At 37.5% G+C, this 22,315-nt stretch overlaps 1 protein-coding gene across 4 annotated transcripts in view; it reads right to left on the reverse strand.

Moving 5' to 3' along the window:
- Positions 1-22,315, reverse strand: part of Parp1 (Poly-(ADP-ribose) polymerase) — a 636,927-nt gene that overhangs the window by 108,699 nt on the left and 505,913 nt on the right. For all 4 annotated transcript variants that reach the window (XM_067760013.1, XM_067760014.1, XM_067760015.1 and 1 more), the window contains one exon: positions 3,932-4,088. In XM_067760013.1, coding sequence (XP_067616114.1) covers positions 3,932-4,088 — 157 coding nt within the window. The remainder of the gene's footprint in view (positions 1-3,931; positions 4,089-22,315) is intronic.

A 22,315-nucleotide genomic window follows, 5' to 3' on the forward strand; every position in this document is an offset into this window, starting at 1 on the left:
TTTTTTTTTTATTATTTTATTTTCAAGTTCTTAGTATTTTTTAATTGACTCATTATTGCAAGGACTCTTTCCTGACAATTTGTTACAATCTAAGTCCTCAATACATAATCCTTCCAAAGACTTTACTCGACTCTGCGCCACGTATGCTTGTCCCTCCTCCAACTGCAAAATATTTTGATGTCACTTCTACCGGACTCTATGTAATATTTGTTCCAAATATGAGCCAAATCGGACATCATAGGTCGCTTTCTATTCATATATGTATTACGTGTTCCAAATATGGACCAAATCGGACCACAAATACGATTTTTTTGAATATCTCGATCTTTGCGCCACCTAGCGACGATTTTTTTCATAGGTCGCTTCCTATTCTTGTGCGTATTACATATTCCAAATATGAGCCAAATCGGACCACAAATACGATTTTTGTGAATATCTCGATCCTTGCGCCTTGTATGTATTATATGTTCCAAATATGAGCCAAATCGGACCACAAATACGATTTTTGTTAATATCTCGGTCCTTGCGCCACCTAGCCACGATTGTTTTCATAGGTCGCTTTCTATTCTTGTATGTTTTATGTGTTCTAAATATGAGCCAAATCGGACCACAAATACGATTTTTGCGAATATCTCGATCCTTGCGCCACCTAGCGGCGATTTTTTTCTTATTATTGCATTGTCATCGGGTTCTGAACTATATTCCAAGTTTCAAGCTTGTAGCTTATCGGGAAATTACTTATATTTGAATTACAAAAAAAGTACTGTCCAGCCTGTCAAGTCAACCTAGATAAAAACCGTCTAAAAAACACAGCTAATATATTTGCATTTGCCCGCATGCCGTGTTTTTCCAGCTTTCGCTTTACCTATTGCATTTCACTATTGTGTGTTTGTACGTATGTTTGTTGTCATTTGATTTTAATGCTGCGTTGGCCTTGCTCGATGCTTTTGACTTCTGCTTTACGGTGTGCATTGGTATGTCGTATGCTAGTGCGTAAGTATGTATACCAAATTTCCAATCAGTAGCGGCGCTTATTTTTGGCGACTTGCTGCTGATCTCCGTTCACTCAAATTATTATGTTGTAGATATTTGTAGTTGGGTGCATTGGATTGCGCGTGTACACAGGGTTGGTTGACCGATGTATTTTTATGTTTTGTGCGTGTCTACTACTTCTCCAAATGTTCAGTGTACATTAGGGTGATCCTATATTTAAAATTTATGTGGGCGGAAATGTAAATATTTTCCTTGCGTGCAAAAGTGAGCAAGTCTAATTTGTACTTCAATTCAGTAATTATTAATTCAATATACAGTAGAATATATATATTTTGGCGTATAATTCATACTTCATAGAAAATGTATGAGTAATAAATTCAAAGTTATAAATTCATATATTGTATAACAAAATTTATGTTTAAAAATGTATATGTATGTATATGTTGTGAGGGTACAAAACCCTCGGTTTTGGGGTCCTCACAGTTTTTTACTAGATGTATAAAATGTTTAAAATACTAAGATTTTTATGAAAAAATGAACAAAATGCTTCAAATGTTGCCTTTTTTTAGTTTAAAAAATTCTTTTAGCTTTGTTTTTGTCCATTTAGCTTCTTTTCTGAAAAAGTTCTGGCAAACATTGATCATATACAGTACTTATATGTAAGTACATATATAGAACACAATGAATGATACAAAATTCAGTATAACTGTTAATCTATTCATCTTTGTACACTTGAGATTCTTTGTTTTAAATAAATGAATTCTCAGTTGCTCCTTTTTAAATTGTTTGTGTTAGAGGCACTGATAATTGGGGATTTCAATATAAGTACAGTTAGTGATAAGCGGGATTTGGATATAAGCACAGTCAGTGCTTATAAGCGGGCTTTATATATAAGCACGGTTTTTCGAGCATATTCTACGGTACTTATATCCGGGAAATACTGTAATTATTTCTGGGAGTGTGCCAGTTGGATCATTATGGGTAAAGCACTGTTGGGAAGTGTGGTATATTCTGCTTTTTTATAATGCTGTATCGCAAATCAAAGAACAAGAGCAGAAAAAAAATGTGTGTTAACTTTGTAAAAAACATTTGTATTTAAAAGACGATAAAATCGCACAAGATATTGTGAAGTGGTAAATAATAATGTATTATTACAGTCCGGAAGGCTTGTTTACGTAAAGTATTTAAAAAAAAAAGATAAAAATGTGTTTCGGGGGTAAAGACCCAAACGAAGATAGCGATAGGAAGTCGAGAAACATTGGCACCATGATTAAGTTAGCTAATCAATACATAGTTTGAAATCGTCTAAAAGCAGAAAGTATCAAACCAAACCAAAAAGCAGTTGATACTCGTATTAGGAAAACAGGGATCACCAAAAATTTACGAGCTTTGATAGTTAAAAATTTTTAACGAATAAGAACGGATAATTAAACATAACTACATCAAAATGGATGAAATAATGTTATTTTGTTCCAGTTTCCGATTGATGCGAATCTATACCTTCCAGTGTCACCAATTTGAATATCAACAAGCAACTTTTAGGTAAACTATTTGTAATAGAGGCTTAGGGAAAATCTGTTATTAACGTATAAGGGCACCATATCCAAAGAATTAAAAACGATAAGAGTTCCAAGTAAAGCTTGACATCTTTCTATTGCAGAAAATTATACCGGCTTTATTTTGACCCAGTTTGGTCCTTTTACGTTTCATCAGATCTACGGCAGGATTGAATAGCAAAGTCGCTTGAACTTTTCTCGAAAAAGGTGTCCAAAGAAAATCAAACGTGGTAAAAGTAAAATTCTGCGAGAGCTAAGAGATTTATGTCTTAGCTTCCCTGCTCTATCATCAACTAGCGTAAATATGCGTGTTTCCGTTAGAAGAAAATTGAAGGAAAAAACTGGAAGCTCATCGTATTACAAGCAAAATAAAGTGTACACTTCATTTTCAGAACAGTCTTTATGTCGTATTTAAATACATACCTAAGAAGGGGTAGGAGTAAAAGCATTACACTAAATTACTGCAACCGTTAATCTCTTTATTGATACTTAAAATTTTTTCGATGTTTTATGCACTTTGAAATTTTGTATGAACAACAAAAACAAACACATATGAGGGGTTTAAAATCATAGCATATACGTTGAAATAGAAAACCATTGCAATTGTTTAATTAGTTATGAAAATAAAAAAGATTATGTTTTCTTAATTGAAAAATAAGATAAAGCAATAGTTCAAATGTGACTATTCCTGCTCCAGATTACAATAGGAGATTGATTTAGAACAGTTTTATATGTTCAAAAGAATAAATTGCTTTGGTAAAAGTCTAGTTGAGGGGTCGACTGCTAATACGCTACCAAAAATATCGAGAGAGGTGTTAAAAGACGTGTCTTGACATCAGTATTAGTAATCCGAAGGGCGAAAAATTTTAGCTCGTTCAAAAGATATTAACGAAAAACCGAAAAATTACCCGCGGGTCCCTCCGAAACCGGGGGTGGAATTCAGAGTATTTTTGCGCAGAACACCTTTCTGCATTGGCGGCCTTCGACCGCGCTTATAAAAATTACTCTGGATGGGTCCAACACCGGTTTGGAGACCAAAACTATATCCGCGCAAAACACTTATGTTAACAATTTTTTTGTGGGTACAACAACCACATGAGAATCGCCAACTTCAACTGCAAATATCTCCGGACAACAGAGGGACAATTTTTCTTTTCCGGCTTCGAATTATTGTTGTCGAGGTCAATACGCGTCTTTTGACACCTCTCTCGATATTTTTAGACGCGTATTAGCAGCCGACCCCTCAACTAGACTTTTACCATTGCTTTTAATTGAAGCTTCAATAGACTTTAGTTTGAAGAATTTATCGCAAATCTTCATATGTATTATTTTGCCAAACCGTTTTAATGAAAAAAAACTGTGTAGAAGAAAAATATGCTTACCTTGATAAAGTTGTCGCGGTTCTGAAAATTATTTCCAGTTTTATCACGATAAATGTTGATAAACGATTCCTTGGCATCTGTCAGATTTGTGAAACTCTCCAATTTATGGTCACCAATGGAAGTACCGATTCGACCCCAGGACCTGAATATCCAATATCTGTAACGCAAACAATTACTACCATTGGTAAGTTTTAATAGCTTTATCATTGCCGAAATTATGGTCAAAAGGTATACGCCAAATGTAAATGAGAACATTTTTGCAATATTCACTGTTATTATCTAATATATAATATATATAATTATCGGGAAGTTCTTAGAAAGCTCAAAAAAATGTTCCAAGTTCGGACGATTCTTAGAATTTTCACGATTCCTGGACCACCGAGCAAGTTTCAAAACTCTAGCTCTCGGGAAGTTACTCAAAAATTCATTGCAAGATTCTCCAATTTTTTATGGAAATTGGCAGAAAAACATTAAACAAAACTGAGTAATATAAAGGAAGTAAAATATGACAAATTTATTTTATGAAACAACTGATCCCAATCATCATTTAAAATTTCTGAAAGAAGTCTATGAATATCAAAAAATGTATAAAAAACTAGCAGACCCGGTAGACGTTTCTCTGCCCAAGCTTTGGTATATCTGCAAGACTTTTAAGCAGGTTTTACCTCTTATTCTCCCCTTCTCTCACCCTTTACCTTATCTCTTTATTCACTCTTCTCCCTCTCCGTCTTTTTCCTTCACTTCTTTTCCGCTCCATCTATCCATATCTCTTTATCTTCGTCTAACTCTATCACTTTCTCCTTCCCTATTTTCTCTTCTCTCTAGTTCTTTTTCTTCACCATTTCTTTTTCCCAGTCCCAGTTCCAGCCCCGGTCCCAGTCTTGGTGCCACTCCAAGCGTCAGTCCCAGTCGGTCCCTGCTTTATTTCGCGAAAAAGTGTCATATATACTAATCTAGACAAAGGGCTACCTATAAGCCCGATTTCAGATAAATAGAACCAAGAGCAGAATTTGTTCGAAAAGATCGGTACCTGGTCCTCTTCCCGAAAAAAAAACTATCGTGAATACTAGTATAGGCAAGGTGCACCTACATACCAAATTTCAGGCAAATTGAGCCGAGAATAGAATTTGTTCGAATAGATCGGTCCCTGGTCCACTTGCCGGAAAGAAACTTTAGAGGAGCGCTATCCTATCTTTCAAGTTGGATCAATCTGCACACGGTGTGCAAATTTCATTGAAATCGGTTGAGTAGCTGAGGAGCCCATGGCGGACAACTGACGTGGCACGAAATATATATATATATATTGTAACGAGTTCTAGTAAATTCTTGAAAATTATACACCTTCTGCTAACGTTCGTATCGCTGAACTGTGTAATAAATAACTCCAATATACAGCAAAATGGTCTTTATTTAGACTACTTTGGGTGTAGTACTTCACAACAACACTCATACTTCACAACTAATAGCGTGTTTAAAGCAAACAGATTAGTTATTCCTCAGCTTGCGCTGCTTTTATACTCTCGGTTGCCTCGTTCGCATATTCCTTCTAAGGTCTAGACGTTTCACCTTCTAGAACAGTTGTATCTCCAGATTGGTTATTTAGTTATATGCATGTGTCTGTATGAGTAACAACTTCTGACTAAATATGTGTATATGAGACAAATTCTTTGCTTTAAGTTGCTGGTTATGTGTGTGAAATATTCTTCGTCGCCTTCTATGGATGTGTGTAAATGGATTATGTTGACTTGTTCATGTACACAAGTATGGCTGCTTGCTGTTTTTGTTGTTGGGATTATATACTAACAATATAGTGATGTTAATTTTCGCCACAATATTAAGATTACAACTGGGAAACAATTATTTTGGGATACTAAAAAGCGTTTTGGTCGATTTTGGTACGAAAAAAATATGTGAACGGCTGCACTGGTTGCATAGGAAAAATTAAAATTTATATGTTATTCAATAACTTGGAAAAAATTTAGACGTGACATCAGTATGGCAAGGCAACAGCTATTTCGATTATACATACCTTGTAAATCTCTTCAAATCCTTTTCTCCCGGGAATGGGATTAGAACCCGCACTCCTACGATGATTGATGTGTTACAAACGCATTCAGCCACGTCATGCATTAGTTGTTGTAAACTTATCACAATTTAATTTCTTTGCATATTTTATTCTTTTGCACAGTACATACTTTGTATGAAATCATGTGTTAAAGTTATGCTTTTTGTTAGTGGCGGTTGCAACGAAACTAGTATTTGCTTTGTTCTCTTTATGGGAATAAAAGAGTTTACCAATGTTGTCTATTGAATGAATTAAGCGGGAATCGCCCTATTGCCTTTAAATGTATGAAAACATTTATTTTAAGCAATTTTTAATTTTATAATTTATTCAATATTTAGGGAAAAATTTAAACAAAGTAACATCAGGAAGGACAATTTATATCACTTCTTAGCATAAACAAAATGAAGAAATTTTACATATACGAAACATATAGCAGGTATAAAAACAGCCAAAGCAGCACGAATAATAACAGCCAAATTAGTTCTATTAGCTAAAATATTTATAAAATGAGGATTTAAAAAAAAATTTTTTCGCTCTAAATGTAAACTTAGTCCGATTTAATAAAGGGGGAAAAAATACTGAAATCGAACAAACCGTTTTAGAATTTAGCTAAAATATTTTTTAATTGAGGTTTTTTAAAATTTTTTTTTGCCTGCAATGATCCCGAATCAGATCGAAAATAACAGAAACAAGTAAGAAAAGCTAAGCTCGGGTGTAACCGAACATTACATACTCAGCTGAGAGCTTTGGAGACAAAATAAGGGAAAATCACCTTGTAGGAAAATGAACCTAGGGTTTGTATGACATGGGTTTGTATGACATGGTTATCAAATGGAAGGTATTAAAGACTATTTTAGAAGGGAGTGGGCCATAGTTCTATAGGTGGACGCTATTTCGGGATATCGCCATAAAGGTGAACCAGGGGTGATTCTAGAATGTGTGTTGTACGATATGGGTATCAAATGAAAGGCGTTAATTAGTATTTTAAAAGGGAGTGGGCCTTAGTTCTAGATATCACCATAAAGGTGGACCATAGGTGACTCTAGAATGTGTTTGTACGATATGGGTATCAAATGAAAGGTGTTAATGAGTATTTTAAAAGGGAGGAGTCCTTAGTTCTATAGGTGGACGCCTTTTCGAGATATCGCCATAAAGGTGGACCAGGGATGACTCTAGAATGTGTTTGTACGATATGGGTATCAAATGAAAGGTGTTAGTGATTATTTAAAACGTAGTGGGCTTTAGTTCTATAGGTGAACGCCTTTTTGAGATATCGCAATAAGGGTGGACCAGGGGTGACTCTAGAATGTGTTTGTACAATATGGGTATCAAATTAAAAGTATTAATGAGGGTTTTAAAAGGGAGTGGCCCCTAGTCGTATATGTGAAGGCGTTTCGAGATATCGACCAAAATGTAGACCAGGGTGACCCAGAACATCATATGTCGGGTACCATTTTACAAAGTTTTTTCTAAAGTTATATTTTGCGTCAATAAACCAATCCAATTACCATGTTTCATCTCTTTTTTCATATTTGGTACAGAATTAAAGCATTTTTTTCATTTTTCGTAATTTTCGATATGGAAAAAGTGGGCGTGGTCATAGTCGGATTTCGAGTATTTTTTATACCAAGATAAAGTGAGTTCAGATGTACGTGAACTAAGTTTAGTAAAGATATATCTATTTTTGCTCAAGTTATCGTGTTAACGGCCGAGCGGAAGGACAGACGTTCGACTGTGTATAAAAACTGGGCGTGGCTTCAACCGATTTCGCCCAATTTCACAGAAAACAGTTATCGCCATAAAGTCTATGCACATACCAAATTTCACAAGGATTGGTAAATTGTTGTTCGACTTATGGCCTTAAAAGTATTTTAGACGAATTAAATGAAAAAGGGCGGAGCCACGCCCATTTGAAATTTTCTTTTATTTTTGTATTTTGTTGCACCATATCATTACTGGAATTGAATGTTGACATAATTTGCTTATATACTGTAAAGATATTAAATTTTGTGTTAAAATTTGACTTAAAAAAATTTTTTTTTTAAAGTGGGCGTGTTCGTCATCCGATTTTGCTAATTTTTATTTAGCACACATATAGTAATAGAGGTAACGTGCCTGCCAAATTTCATCATGATATCTTCAACGACTGCGAAATTACAGCTTGCAAAACTTTTAAATTACCTTCTTTTAAAAGTGGGCAGTGCCACGCCCATTATCCAAAATTTTACTAATTTTCTATTTTGCGTCATAAGGTCAACGCACCTACCAAGTTTCATCGCTTTATCCGTCTTCGGTAATGAATTATCGCACTTTTTCGGTTTTCCGAAATTTTCGATTTCGAAAAAGTGGGCGTGGTTGTAGTCCGATTTCGTTCATTTTAAATACCAATCTGAGATGAGCGCCTGGGAAACTACATACCAAATTTCATCAAGATACCTCAAAATTTACTCAAGTTATCGTGTTTACGGACGGACGGACATGACTAAATGAATTTCTTTTTTCGCCCAGATCATTTTGATATATAGAAGTCTATATCTATCTCGATTGGTTTATGCCGTTACGGATTACCGTTATGCGAACTAAGTTTATATACTCTGTGAGCTCTGCTCAGCTGAGTATAAAAATTATTAGAATAGGTACAGGCGTTTTTCAGTTTTGAACGTAATAACGCACACAAATTCATTTTTAAACTGTTTTATTGTGAACAAATTTTGTAATTAAAACTTAAGTAACTTCCCGATAAGCTACAAGCTAGAAACTTGGAATATAGTTCAGAACCCGATGACAATGCAATAATATGAAAAAAACTCCGATAGGTGGCGCATGGATCGAAATATTTCAAAAAATCGTACTTCTGATTCGATTTGGCTCATATTTGGAACACATAATACATACATGAATAGAAAGCGACATATGACACATACTACATACAGAAATAGAAATCACTTCATGAAAAGAAATCCCGCTAGGTGGGGCAAGGATCGAGGTATTAAAAAAGTCGTATTTGTGGTCCGATTTGGCTCACATTAGGAACAAATATTCTATATAGTCCGGTAGAAGGGACATCAAAATATTTTGGAGTTCGAGGAGGGACAAGCATACGTGGCGCCGAGTAGAGTAGAGTCATTGGAAGGATTATGTGACCTAGATTTTAACATATTGTCAGGAAAGAGGTCTTGTAACAATGAGTCACTAAATGAACTAAATAGAGTGATAAATAGTAGGCATAAAATAAAGACTAAACACTTGAAAATAAAATAATTAAAAAAATGTTTAAGTTAAACGATTTTATTGAAAACAATACTTACATTAAGTAATAATAATATTAAAAGCTAGAAAAAATTAGGTAGGTCATAGGTGCTAGTCATCACACTCCGCGTCAAACTTCTATTGATAGTCATAAGTAAGACCAACTGAACGTTAATCAGGTTATATTTTTAGAAATTTCACGCGCCCAACGCTTTTATTTAATTGTCTGATCAACGCCCTAGATTGATGAGGAGTGTGATGACTAGTACCTAGGACCTAGCTAATTATTATTTTCTAACTTTTAGTATTATTATTACTTAATGTATTGTATATAGATTACAAATGTCTTGTAAAATTCTCAAAGGATGTCAAAGAAAATATTTAAATTTATGTTGCGTATACGAAAGGGTTGCATAAAAGAAAATTATCAAGGGCGACATAGGAAAATTTTAAATTTATGTTGCGTATAGAAAGGGTTGAATAAAAGAAATTTATTAAGGGTGACATCTGAAAAAATTATTTCCATCCACTCTGACTCATATACTTGCATCAATTCTATGAGCTAAAGTTTTAAATAAATTGAGGACTTAGAAAAAATTTGTTTTTGCTATAAATGGACACTTACTTACTTAATTCGCGCTTAACAGTTTAAACGGTTATGGCAGTCCAAAAAGCCGTGCCAGTCGCTCTGCCAACTGGCGCCAATTGGCCCAACCAAGGGTGTTTAAGTCGTTTTCCACCTGGTCCTTCCAGCGGAGTGGGGGCTGCCCTATTACCTCATCATTAAATCTTCTTGGGTACTCGCCATCGCCAACGCGTAGAGGTCCATAAATCTTTCGAAGAACTTTTCTCTCGAAAACTCCCAAAGCCGCTTCATCTTATGTTGTCATGGTCCATGCTTCTGCACCATATAGCGGGACGGGTAAGATAAGTGACTTGTAGAGTATGATTTTCGTTTGCCGAGAGAGGACTTTACTTTCCAATTGCCTGTCTAGTTATCTTAAATGTTTTTCAATTGAGGTTTTAAAAAAAAAATTGTTTGCCGTAAATGATTTCTGAGTCAGGGCCCGTACCGCGTTTCGATTCGTATCGGAATCCATTCTTCACTCAATTATAAACATGAAACTTCCAAACTATTTGTACAAATTACGTATGCGAAGTCTCTAGTTCACATATGTCGTTATTCGGACTCACAATTGTGAGAGGCTGAAAGTGAAATAAGACCGCATGCTCTTAGATATACGAAATCCTAAATATCTTTTTAAAACTCTGGCTATGAGCTAATGAATAACACTATATGACATTACGAATTTACTGAAATTCCGCTTATTCCAAATCTTCTTCTAACGTTCGAATCAATAAACTGTTGAATAAATAACTCCAATTGTTTTTGTTTTTATCGGCCTATTGATAAATCATTCAAGGTTCGAATCGAGTTCAAGGCCAGAACAATAATTTTTTTCTAATGATAATTATTGTTATTTTTTAATTTTTCTAAATTTGAAAAATTGTATTTTGTTTTTGGAAGAGTAAGTAGAAAATTTTTCAGACAACCTGCCATAGCTGCGCAGATAGATCCATTTCGAAGGGTGCTAAGCCTTCATCATCAGTACGCTTTAGGCATGCTGCGCTAACCATTTAGCTATACAGCGGTGGTTTGTTTGACTGGCAAATTTGCTACTTCTATTCCTTTTTACCAACTAAATACAAAATACAATTTTTCAAATTTAGAAAAATTAAAAAATAACAATAATTATCATTAGAAAAAAATTATTGTTCTGGCCTTGAGCTCGATTCGAACCTTGAATAACTCCAATATTGAATAATGCAAAAATGGTCTTTATTAGACTACTTGAAAATAACACTTATTTATACTTCGCAACTGATAGCTTGCTTAAATCAAACTGATTGCTGATTCTCAGATTTACCTCTTTTTATACTGTCTGTGTAATGTAATGTTTCGTTCGCATACATAATGATTGATTCGTTTATGTAAATACAAGTGACTGCTTGCTTTACTGTTGTTGTGGCTTTATTTACTTAGTATCAGATTAGTGATCACTTAGTATATAATAATTGTCACACTGCCCTCCACCTAAGTCTGGTCGTCCCGATTCCCAATCTAAACGCCGCCATCCTTTCCAGATGAACCACTTTCATTTTGGTTCGTGGTTTAACAATGGTTTGTATGCGGTATGGGCCTTCCCAGTTACACTGCATATTCGAGGACAAACATTTTTTCCGTTGTGGGTTGTATAACAGCACCAAATCTCCTTCCTGAAAACCCTCCAAATTAAGTGCTTTATCGTATCTGGTCTTGTCACTCATAATCTTTGTTCGTTGCCTTATCAGATCGTGTACTTCTCTCAGCTCTTCTTCCAAAACACCAGTGGATTTCTTGACATTTCTCTCCGCATTGGCATCTATCCCAAACTTCAAATCAGCTGGCAGTCGAAGGTCATTGCCAAAAATTACTTTTGCAGGGGTTTGGCCCGTTGTCTCATGCACTGCTGATCGGTAAGCCATCAAGAATAATGGTATACGAGTATCCCACTCTTTATGGAACTTGTCCACTACCACTATTTGAATCGTTCCACCATACCATCGGACTGAGGATGCAATGCAGTTGTCCGAGTTTTTCGAATGCCCAATGATTTACACATTTCCTGGAACATAGCTGATTCGAAATTCCTGCCTTGGTCTCTATTGGTACACCATACCTTGCAACCCAATTGTTTATAAACACTTCTGCTACTGTTTCCGCTTCTTGATTTGGATTGGGTATACCTCTGGCCATTTGCTGAAATAATCCATAACCACCAGTACACATTTGTTTCCGCAGTTTCTATTAGGAAATGGACCTGCGACATCCATAGCGATCCTTTCAAATGGCGCACCTGAGTTATATTGCTTCATCTGGCCATCACTTCGGGTTATGGGCCCTTTCGCTCTGCTGCAAACCTCGCAGTTCCCAATCCACTCAGTGACCGACTGACGGCAACCAACCCAATAGAATATCTGTTTAATGTTCTCGAGCGTCTTCATGATTCCAAGATGACCTCCACTTGGACCATTATGCAGCTCCCTGAGCACGTCAGGAATCCTCTTTCTGGGAACAACTATCAGTTTCTTCTTGCATTGACCATCCTCACTCTCCCATACTCGAGGCAAGCAACCGGATATCAATTCCACTGTGCCCAATATGACTTTGCAATGTGACTCTCTGCTGACATCGCCTCTCTATTTCGTCTTTCGTTTCGTTCGAGCCCTTGCATAACATGTGAGAGATCAGTACCTTCTAGCTGACACTTCCTTAGTTGTTCCTTGTCCCATTCATCCGTACATGTTATTGTCATTAGCCGGACATCTATAATGTCTTCTTTAGCCTCGGCCTTTGAACAGTGCTTGCATTCCAAACTACATGGTCTTCATGACATTGCATCAGCATTTCCATGGGTACTACCTTTTCGATGCTCAATGGAAAAGTCATGGCTTTGTAGTCGCTCCATCCACCGTGCCAATTGTCCTTCCGGATTACGGAACTGTAGAAGCCATTTCAACGCTGCGTGATCTGTCCTGACGCGGAATCGCTGGCCGTAGAGGTATTTGTGAAAATGTTTAATGCACTCTACCAATGACAACAGCTCTCTCCGCGTAACGCAGTAGTTCCTCTCTGGTTTTCCAATCGAACGGCTGTCATATGCAACTACCTTCTCCTGTCCATCGACCAGTTGTGATAAAACGCCTCCTATAGCATATCCACTCGCATCTGTATCTAGAATAAATGTTGCTCCTGGAATCGGATATGCCAACATTGAGGCAGTGCACAAACGCTCCTTCAATGTTTGGAAAGCCACTTCTTGCTCCTTCTTCCATTCAAAAGCTTTATATTTTCTTGTAAGCTCATGGAGGCTAAGGGCTACGCTGGAAAAGTTTGGTACAAATCGGCGGTAATATGTGTACAGCCCAAGGAAACTTCTTAATTCTGGCAAGTTCTGTGGTCTTGGCCAATCCTTTACGGCCTCTATCTTTTCATTCGCTGTACAGATACCTTCTGTCGTTACCTTGTGACCCAAATAATTTACTTCCTTTTTAAACAGCGAACCCTTTTTGGGACTTAGTTTCAGACCAGCGCCAGCTATTCCCTGGAAAACTTCCTCCAAGTTCTTAAGATGTTCATCAAAGTTCTTGCACAATACGATGATGTCGTCCAGGTACACCAATCATGTTTTCCAATGTAGTCCTTTCAGTACCTGATCCATGAGTCTCTCAACAGTAGCTGGTACATTACAAAGTCCAAAAGGCATCACTGTAAATTGCCAAAGACCATCACCGACACTGAAGGCTGTTTTCTCTTTGTTCTCCTCCTTTACTTCCACTTGCCAGTAGCCGCTTTTTAAGTCCAGTTTGGAAAACCATTTCGTATCAAAGAGCGAGTCGTGAATTATTGGCAATGGGTAGCTATCCTTTTTCGTGACGTCGTTCAACTTGCGGTAGTCCACACAAAACCTCATTTTCTATCCTTCTTCTTCACAAGTACCACCGGTGAGCTCCATGGACTAGCTGATGGTTCGATGACGCCGCTGTCGCTCATTTCTTGCACGATTTTACTCACAACTTCCCGCTTCGCCAGTAGAACCCTACGAGGATCTTGACGTATCGGCCTCGAGTCTCCAGTGTCAATTTGATGTTTCACAACATTGGTGCGGCCTGGTTTGGAACCATCCTGGTCAAATATGTTCGCGTACTTTAGGAGCAGTTGCTTTGCCTTACTCTGATAATCTTGATCTAGTCCCTCCTTCCATGCCGTGATGTCATTTGAAAGATTAGTCTTGCTAGTTGAAACGTGTTCCTGGAGCTTTTCACGGTTAATAACTATTTCAGCCTCTTGGCATCTTCCCAATATAGCTCCTTTTGTCAGTTTGAGTGGTGACTTGAACTCATTGAGTACTCTTACCGGAATACGTCCATCCTGTTTTGTCATAGCCAGGGTTTTTCCTACAAGTATGTTCGGTGTTGATTTGTTTGCTTCCTCGACAACCCACAATTTTTTTGTCCCACAATCTCCACCAACCTTTGCTCAGATGACTGCTTCGGATTTTGGTGATATTTTCTTACTCTCTTCCACCAGCACTCGTTTACTGCTGTAGCCCCTCTCGTAGCCGAAATTAAGTGGCACATCCATCTTCTTATATCGCATCGTCTTGCTTTGCATATCGATCTTGATGCCTTGGTAGATTAAGAAGTCCACTCCAATTATGATTTCATGAACAATATTTGCCACTATAAAATTGTGTAGTACCGTAACGTTCCCAATTGCTACTTTACATGCTACTTCTCCAATTACCTGGGTGTCCTCTCCCGTAGCTGTACATAATCTTGCTCCAAGCAATGGTCTTATCTTCTTGTTGACTAAATATGATCCAATGATGGAATGGGATGTACCCGTATCTACAGTCAGTAAACGTTCCTTTCCATCCACATGTCCTCCGACAGTAATATTGCTTGACCTTCTTCCAATTTGGGGGATAGAGATTATGGGGCATTCAATTGAGGGAGCCAGCTGTCGCCCCTTGCGGCTGACTCGCTTTAGTTTAACGATTGAGTGGATATGGAGATTTGCTAATCTCCTTCAGCTCTGCGTTTACGGCCACCCACATTGCTGGAACTGTTAGGATTGGTACTGTAATAACGTGCAATGTTCCCTGGCTTTCCACATTTAAAGCATTTGATGGCGCCATCGTTTTTCTGCTGCGTTCCTTTAATGCTTCCAAAATTGTGTCTACCCACTCTGGTCTTTCTACTTCCACGCGTTGAGCTTTGTATGGGGGCTTATTCAAAAGTGACGCTGTTTCCTAAGTCAGTGCATGGGATACCGTTTCTGCGAAAGTGGGTCTTGGGTTTGCATATGTCGCTCGCTTCGTTTCTACGTCCCGTATTCCATTTATAAAACTCTGGATTTTTACCCTCTCGGTGTACTCCACGGGTGCGTCCGCATTTGCCAGATGAGCCAACCTTTCAACATCCAAAGCAAACTCTAGCAGTCTCCTTAGCTTTTTGGTAACGGTTTTGCAATTCTATTTGATATATCTGTTTCCTGTGTTCGCTTCTGTACCTTCGTTCTACAGCAGCTATCAATGCGTCATAACTGTTCCGTTCGTACTCTGGAATAGTCTGTAAGATTTCGGCAGCTGGTCCTTTCAATGTTACGAAGAGTGCAGCAACTTTATCTTCAGCAGTCCAGTTGTTCACTGTTGCGGTCTTCTCAAATTTTAATTTATTTAATTTATCTATTTAAGACATATAGATAATGTACATATTCATACAGACTAAGTAGAATAAAAACATTAATTACAAATTAATTAACCATCCTATTTAATAACAATTTACATTTAGTTTTTGGTAGAGAGAAATCAACATCATGTACACTTGAGAAATAAAATTTTCTTAATGCTCTTAGAATAGGAGAATTAAAGGCATACATTGTTCTAACTCGATCAATAAAAAAGATGTCATTACTCCTCAAGCTTTGGGCTGGGATATAAAATGAAATGCATTTCAGCAAGGCAGAGGAATCAATAGTTCCGCGAACTATGTCATAAACAAAAGAAAGTGACAGAATGATTCTTCTGGAGTATAACAATTTTAAGTTAATTAGCTGGCATCTAACGGATCCATGAACCCAATCGACCGAAGAGCGAATCGAATAAAAGATTTGTGATTTCGTTCAACTCTATTGATATGACAATCATTATAAGGTCTCCAGATAAAGACAGCATATTCTACTACTATACTTTGAACGTACCAAACTAATATACAATAATTTCAGTGTATAAGGGTCCATAAAATCTGAGCCAAAACGGCGAATAAATGCAAGCATTGAGTAGGATTTAGCAATTATGTAATTTATATGACCAAGAAATAAGAAGTTGGAGTCAAAGACAACGCCGAGATCCGAAATTTCTCTAAGGGAGCAAAGTTGAGAGTCCTCGATACAATATGAGGTGGGAATGGGAGAACGAGACTTTGAGAACGAAAAATGAAAACACTTTTTTTATGTTCAAATGTAATCGGTTAGTATTACACCAGGCTACAACGTTATTAAGGTCCTCTTGTAACTTAACAGAGTCCAGGTGACTGGTGACAGCCGTAAATATTTTCAGGTCATCAGCATATAACAGAAATCTGACTACTACTACCCTGGGGAACACCAGAGGAGGCAATAAAAGAACGTGATGAAGTATTGTCCCCTTTTACTACGCAGCTTCTAGATGAAAGATACGACCTTATCCACGATAAAAAAATGGAGTGAAATCCCAAACTGGCTAGTTTGAATAATAAAAGCGAGTGACTAACTTTATCAAAAGCTTTCGAAAAGTCCGTATAGATTGTGTCAACTTGACAACGGTTACCAAAAGCTGATAAACAGAATTCTGAAAATATAGCTAGATTTGTCGGGGTAGATCTTCCTGGCAGGAAGCCATGCTGATTAGGTGATATCAAGCTCTTAACGGCAAACCACATTTTCTGTTTAACGATGTACTCAAATAATTTAGAAACCGTAGATAATTTAGAGATGGGTCTGTAATTGGAAATATCATTCTTGTTACCGCTTTTAAAAATATGGGTAATAGAAATAATCTTCCAAGCATTGATAAATTCGCCACTTTCAAGCGATCTATTGACTAAAATTAAAAGAGGGTAAGCAAAAGCTGCACAATTTTTAAATAGGCAGGCCGATAAACAATCGACATCAGTCTGTGTTGTGTAATTAATATTCCTAATGTCATCTATTAAGTGATCAATTATAAGGTTGAGAGCCCCGAAATTAATAGGAGAGTCAACGACTGGGCCCTGGTTTTCAGTTTCTTCAATGTTAGACTCAAAGTTGGAACTGAAAAAGTCCGCAAAAAGATTTACAGCCTCATAGGAGGTCGAAGCAATGGTTTATTTATAGAATACCTCAGACGGAATAGTAGAACACAATTTTTTAGACTTAAAATAAAGCCAAAACTCTTTAGGGTCCGTTTTGATTTCAGTTTCATATTTCTGAACATAATTTTTATGTAGCACCCTACTCATGGATTTAAACTCCTTCGAGTAACGCAGATATAAATCTCTATGTAGCTTAAGGACCTGGAACCGTCAAAGAATGGTTTTTTACCTTTGGATTACTCGTTGAAACTGCTGGGCGATTTAGTTGCAACTGCTCAACCCGTCCTCTCAAAGCATCCACCTCGGCCTCGATTTTTTCCTCAAACTGTAAAATGTTTGTATCCTGGGCTCCAGCTTCGAGGATACCCTTATCTCCTGTGCCTCCAGCTGCAAGGATATGCGGGCCTCCTGTACTTTCAACTGCTCAGCCAACTGAGATGTCATATATGTCTTCTGTTCTTCCAGTTCAGATGACATTTGTCTTTCCTGGGCTTCAATCTTGGATGTTATACGGTTCTCCTGGGATTCTAGTTGTTTCCATTTTGGATGTTATACGTGCCTCCTGTGATTCCATCTTGGATGTTATACGTGTCTCTTGGGATTCCAGTTGCGATGCCATATGTCTTCTGGGATTCCAGTTCAGATGCCATTGTCGATGTTTGAGCAGATATTGTAGCCAGTCTGTGCTCGTAACTGTCTGCGATGTTTCGTTTTTCTCTTAAATTTTTGGTGTTGTCTCGTCCCCATCAGAATAAAAGAAATACTCGTCCACATCAATTCCTTGCGACTCCATTACTTCTCATAGCCGAGTTCGATCTTATTGCCGGTTGTATTCAATCCACGGTTCTCCAACTCCTTTTTCAGTTGCTGGATCTTTAATTCACTCAACTTTGCCATGTCCAAGTTGTATTCAAAATCTTCGGAATTTTTTCAACAAATCCGCTTATGACACCAATTGTAACGAGTTTACTGAAATTCCGCTTACTCCAAATCTTCTGCTAACGTTCGAAGCACTAAACTGTTGAATAAATAACCCCAATATTGAATAATGCAAAAATGGTCTTTATTAGACTACTTGAAAATAACACTTATACTTTGCAACTGATAGCTTGCTTAAATCAAACTGATTGCTGATTCTCAGCTTTACCTCCTTTTATACTCTGTAATGTCTCGTTCGCATACTTCTAGGCGCTTCTATTTCCAGAATTTATTCGTTCACCAGCTAAAAATTTCCAGCTATAACTCCAGATGCGCGTGTATATGTGAATGATACTTGCACAAATTTTGCATACTTTCGTGAGCATCTCAGATAAGATATATGCATGTGTTTGTGCGTTTTCTCTCCGCAGCGTGTACGTAGATATGTGTAGACATAATGATTGATTCCTTTATGTAAATACAAGTGGCTGCTTGCTTTATTGTTTTTGTGGTTTTATTTACTTTGTATCAGATTAGTGATGCGAGTATCACTTACTGCTGAATTCTGTAATTCAGTCTCATCTGAAGTCTCTAAATTTGAGATTTTCCTTTAGAGACAATTTTTGTGACTTGATATGATTTCGGTATTCAGTAAACGAAAGTCACAAAAACAATTCACCATATAAACGAAATTCACCAAAAAGACAATTTACTCATACACGGAACAAATAATATAGCATTGCATTTTGTCAACATAACGTTCGGTGGTATTGTGGCTGAGCTTGCGAAGACGCCGTTCACAATTTTGTATAGAAAATCCCAAAGTGTGCAGGTTCGAGTCTCAGCAGCGCCACATAAAGTTCGATGTTTTTTTTTTTTAAATATTTTCTGTTTTTTTTAAATTTTTTCTATGCTTATTTTAATTTGAGGAATAAAACAACATATTTAAAGCGTTTTTCGTAAATAATTTTCATACTTTTTCTGAAATTTTCATTGTGATCTGCCCCGGCCCAGCTCACAAATTAGTGATTAATTTTGTGAGGCTGGAGACGCAAGACAGCTTACAGAATTGCAAATTGTCTCAAAACTGATTTTCACCCCACATAGTCTCTAATAGTGACTAGAGACGGCTTACTGAATTCAGCTGCTAGTGTCACTAATATTCGTCACAATATTCTTTGAGAGACATAGCTCAAGTTTAAGGTCTAGTCGAATATACAGAATCTGCATACTTGGAATTTCGAATAAGCCCTCAAAATTCGAAGTAAGGGGCAAAAATCTCTTCTTCATAAGCGGAGACATCTTTTGGCATATAACTTTCTACCTGTTTATTCTTCGATGCATTCTTATGTCATTCAAGTGAGAACATTTTTGAGCTTCTCACGGTGCACAAATGTAAGTTTTAGTGACAGAAATATCTGAGAAACAGTATAAAATAAACCAAAACTCTGAATTTTCGCATTTTGAATATCCGTTCCCTCTACTGTGTTGCTTGTTACTAATCGATAAATATTTGTCGTGCAAAGCACGATTTTGAAAGCAGATTAATTCACAAGAAAAATTCAAGGTAGTTTGCTCTGATTTCTTTTATGTCAGCATATGAAATCTTTAAATACACCAACCTCAATAAATCTTTGAAAATCGTAAGTAATCCTTTGTATGTATACGTAAGCAAAAGAGTTCAGAGATTGTTATACAAAATTAAAAAGAGAACTACTATTTAAATTTTCTATATATTTAGTACGACTTCACTAACATTTTCAAAAGTTAATCATCAGTTTATATTCTTTTTTAACATATCATACCAAAATCTGCGAAAAATGCAGTTTCGAACAATCTGTTGGTTAGGGCTTTTGAAAACTAAGCTAACAATGCATTATCTCACACATTATAACTTTTATGTATGTTGCTATACTGTTGCACGCACTGAAATAGTTATAGTAGTAGTAGTATAAAAGTGGTAAAACTCTTGACTTTAAACCACTTTGATAAAACAGAGATTGCATCTGTAAATTATTATATTTACTTTTTATCAAACTGAAGTAAACATTGCTTAAAATTTGTTTCTATCTGCAATGTTTATCCTGTTATGTTTCTTATAAAAAAAAAATGATTGAAACGCTCAAAAAGGTTGCCTAAAACTTTTAGCTTTTTTTTTTTTGCTTAGCTTTTTTTAGCTTTAATTTTTTGTCCATCTAGCCTTTTTTCTGAATAAGTGTTTGCAACACTGCTAGTGAGGCACATTTGAAACACAAACTATTCCCAAAAAAGTAAGGGTGTAACGGAAGTTCGACTTACGCTGCTATTTATTTTACATATTTATTGACACATCTGCATTTTAAGGAAACATACCTAAAACTTGAAGCTTTTGATATGTTTCCAAATTATGAACTTTGGTAATACAACGGTTGATCGCAACGGCATATTTTTTAAAACACAGACTATTTCCAAAAATGTGTGGGTGTAACCGAAGTTGGACTTACGCTGCTGTTTATTTTACATACAGTGGCGAATATTAATTAGCACCACTGAATAATCACAACAACAAAAACATTAAAGCAAGCCACACATGCGTACATGAATACACCAATCATCATTTACAAACATACATACAAGGCAACGAAGAGATATCTCACACACACACATGTGGTCATCAGCCAAAGGAGCTGAGCTCAGGCCAAGGGGGTCACTGCTGGCGGACAGTGAACGGCCTATTAATTAGGTTAGCTGCGAATATCAAATAAGCAGCCCTCGACCAAGAGCGGCTGGTGAGGAGGGTTTGGCTTAAAAGGCCTAACGCACCCTGAGAACCTCCAGTGACAGGGCGAGTAGATGCCGCCCTGAATTAAGCATCCACAGCCTAGTGCGGGGTTGCTTCGAGGGAATACCTACCCAAGATAGGGAGGCAACTATAAGACGTGGGATACACACTCAGGAAGGTAAAGAGGTAAATTATTTGTAAATTTAAGGTGATTGTCACATTAAGACTGAGCCCAGTAAGGTCTTAATTAAGGTATACTGGAATCAACGACTCGGATATGTTTGTTAAGGGCTGGCGAATGTGGCATTCGGAAATCTCAGTACACGGCTTGACACACCGTCGAAATGACTTTCCGGTTAATGTCCCATTCGTCTCCGTCCCGTTAAAACCTTGGCAGGCCTTGGGGTACGTTCAAAGTCCGTCATCATTAAGTTGGTGGTGCAGGTTCGGTTGAGATCCTCCCGATTAATACTGATCTGGCTCTGAACGCAGTCTTCATGAGGGACTGCGTCAACCTTCACGTGGCCTCCCTGCCTTCGCATAGACAACCACGGGATCTATATAGGTAACTGCACACTCGGACCAAGATAGCGGCCTCAAGTGGGGACCCAATTAAATAAATGATGAGCAACAACAATACTAAAATAAAAAACCAAACACAGGAGAATGAAATGGCGTTCAATCCATTTGTAGGAAGGAAGCTAGCTCGCTCTCCAGAAGGGCGTGGCCCATCGGCTGGGGGCCTTAACATTTCGTCGCAAGTGGTAACGAAACCCAAAGGAGCGGAGGCCGAAAGCAAGCAAGGAGCGTTGTCGCCGGGTGCTACACCGAAGCTTTGCAAAAAGAACTCCAACAGCAAGGCTCAAACGGGCACACCATTATTAAGTGAGCTAATTAAGCAGGTGTCAGCTGCGTTAAATCAGCAAAACCCCCCTGGAGAGAAAAAGATGACCAAGCTAGGCAAGGCGATTGAGGACTTGATGCAGTTCTTCATAGGGCGTAATAATATACACGCGGAAATCAAGCGCTTGGCCTCCGTAATAAAAGTGCTGTACATCGAGTCGGCCCTAGAGGTAAAGAATTTAGAACATAAATTGCGTGCAAGCGAATGCGCCAAGGATAGAAGTCCATCACCCCCCGGAAAGCGACCGAGGAATAATTCGTACTCGACCAAGGAGAACAACGTGGTAAAACCCACTACTACTCTAAAAGATGTCTTACCAGGGCACGTGGGTGGACACAAACGACGGCAAGAAACGCAAGAGAAGACGGAGCGGAAAGAGGAAACTGCAGCCCAAAAGACGGGAGAGTGGCAGTTAGCCAAAAAGAAGAGCAAGAAAAAATCACTTAAGGCTAGGCCGGATGCAATCATCATTTCCAAGGCGGGGGATGCGACGTACGCCGACATATTGCGTAAAGTGAGAAGATGCGACGAATTAAAATCCCTGGGTGATGA

This window comes from Eurosta solidaginis, chromosome 1 (genome assembly GCF_040869045.1).
Source record: "Eurosta solidaginis isolate ZX-2024a chromosome 1, ASM4086904v1, whole genome shotgun sequence".
Classification (NCBI taxonomy): Eukaryota; Metazoa; Arthropoda; class Insecta; order Diptera; family Tephritidae; genus Eurosta; species Eurosta solidaginis.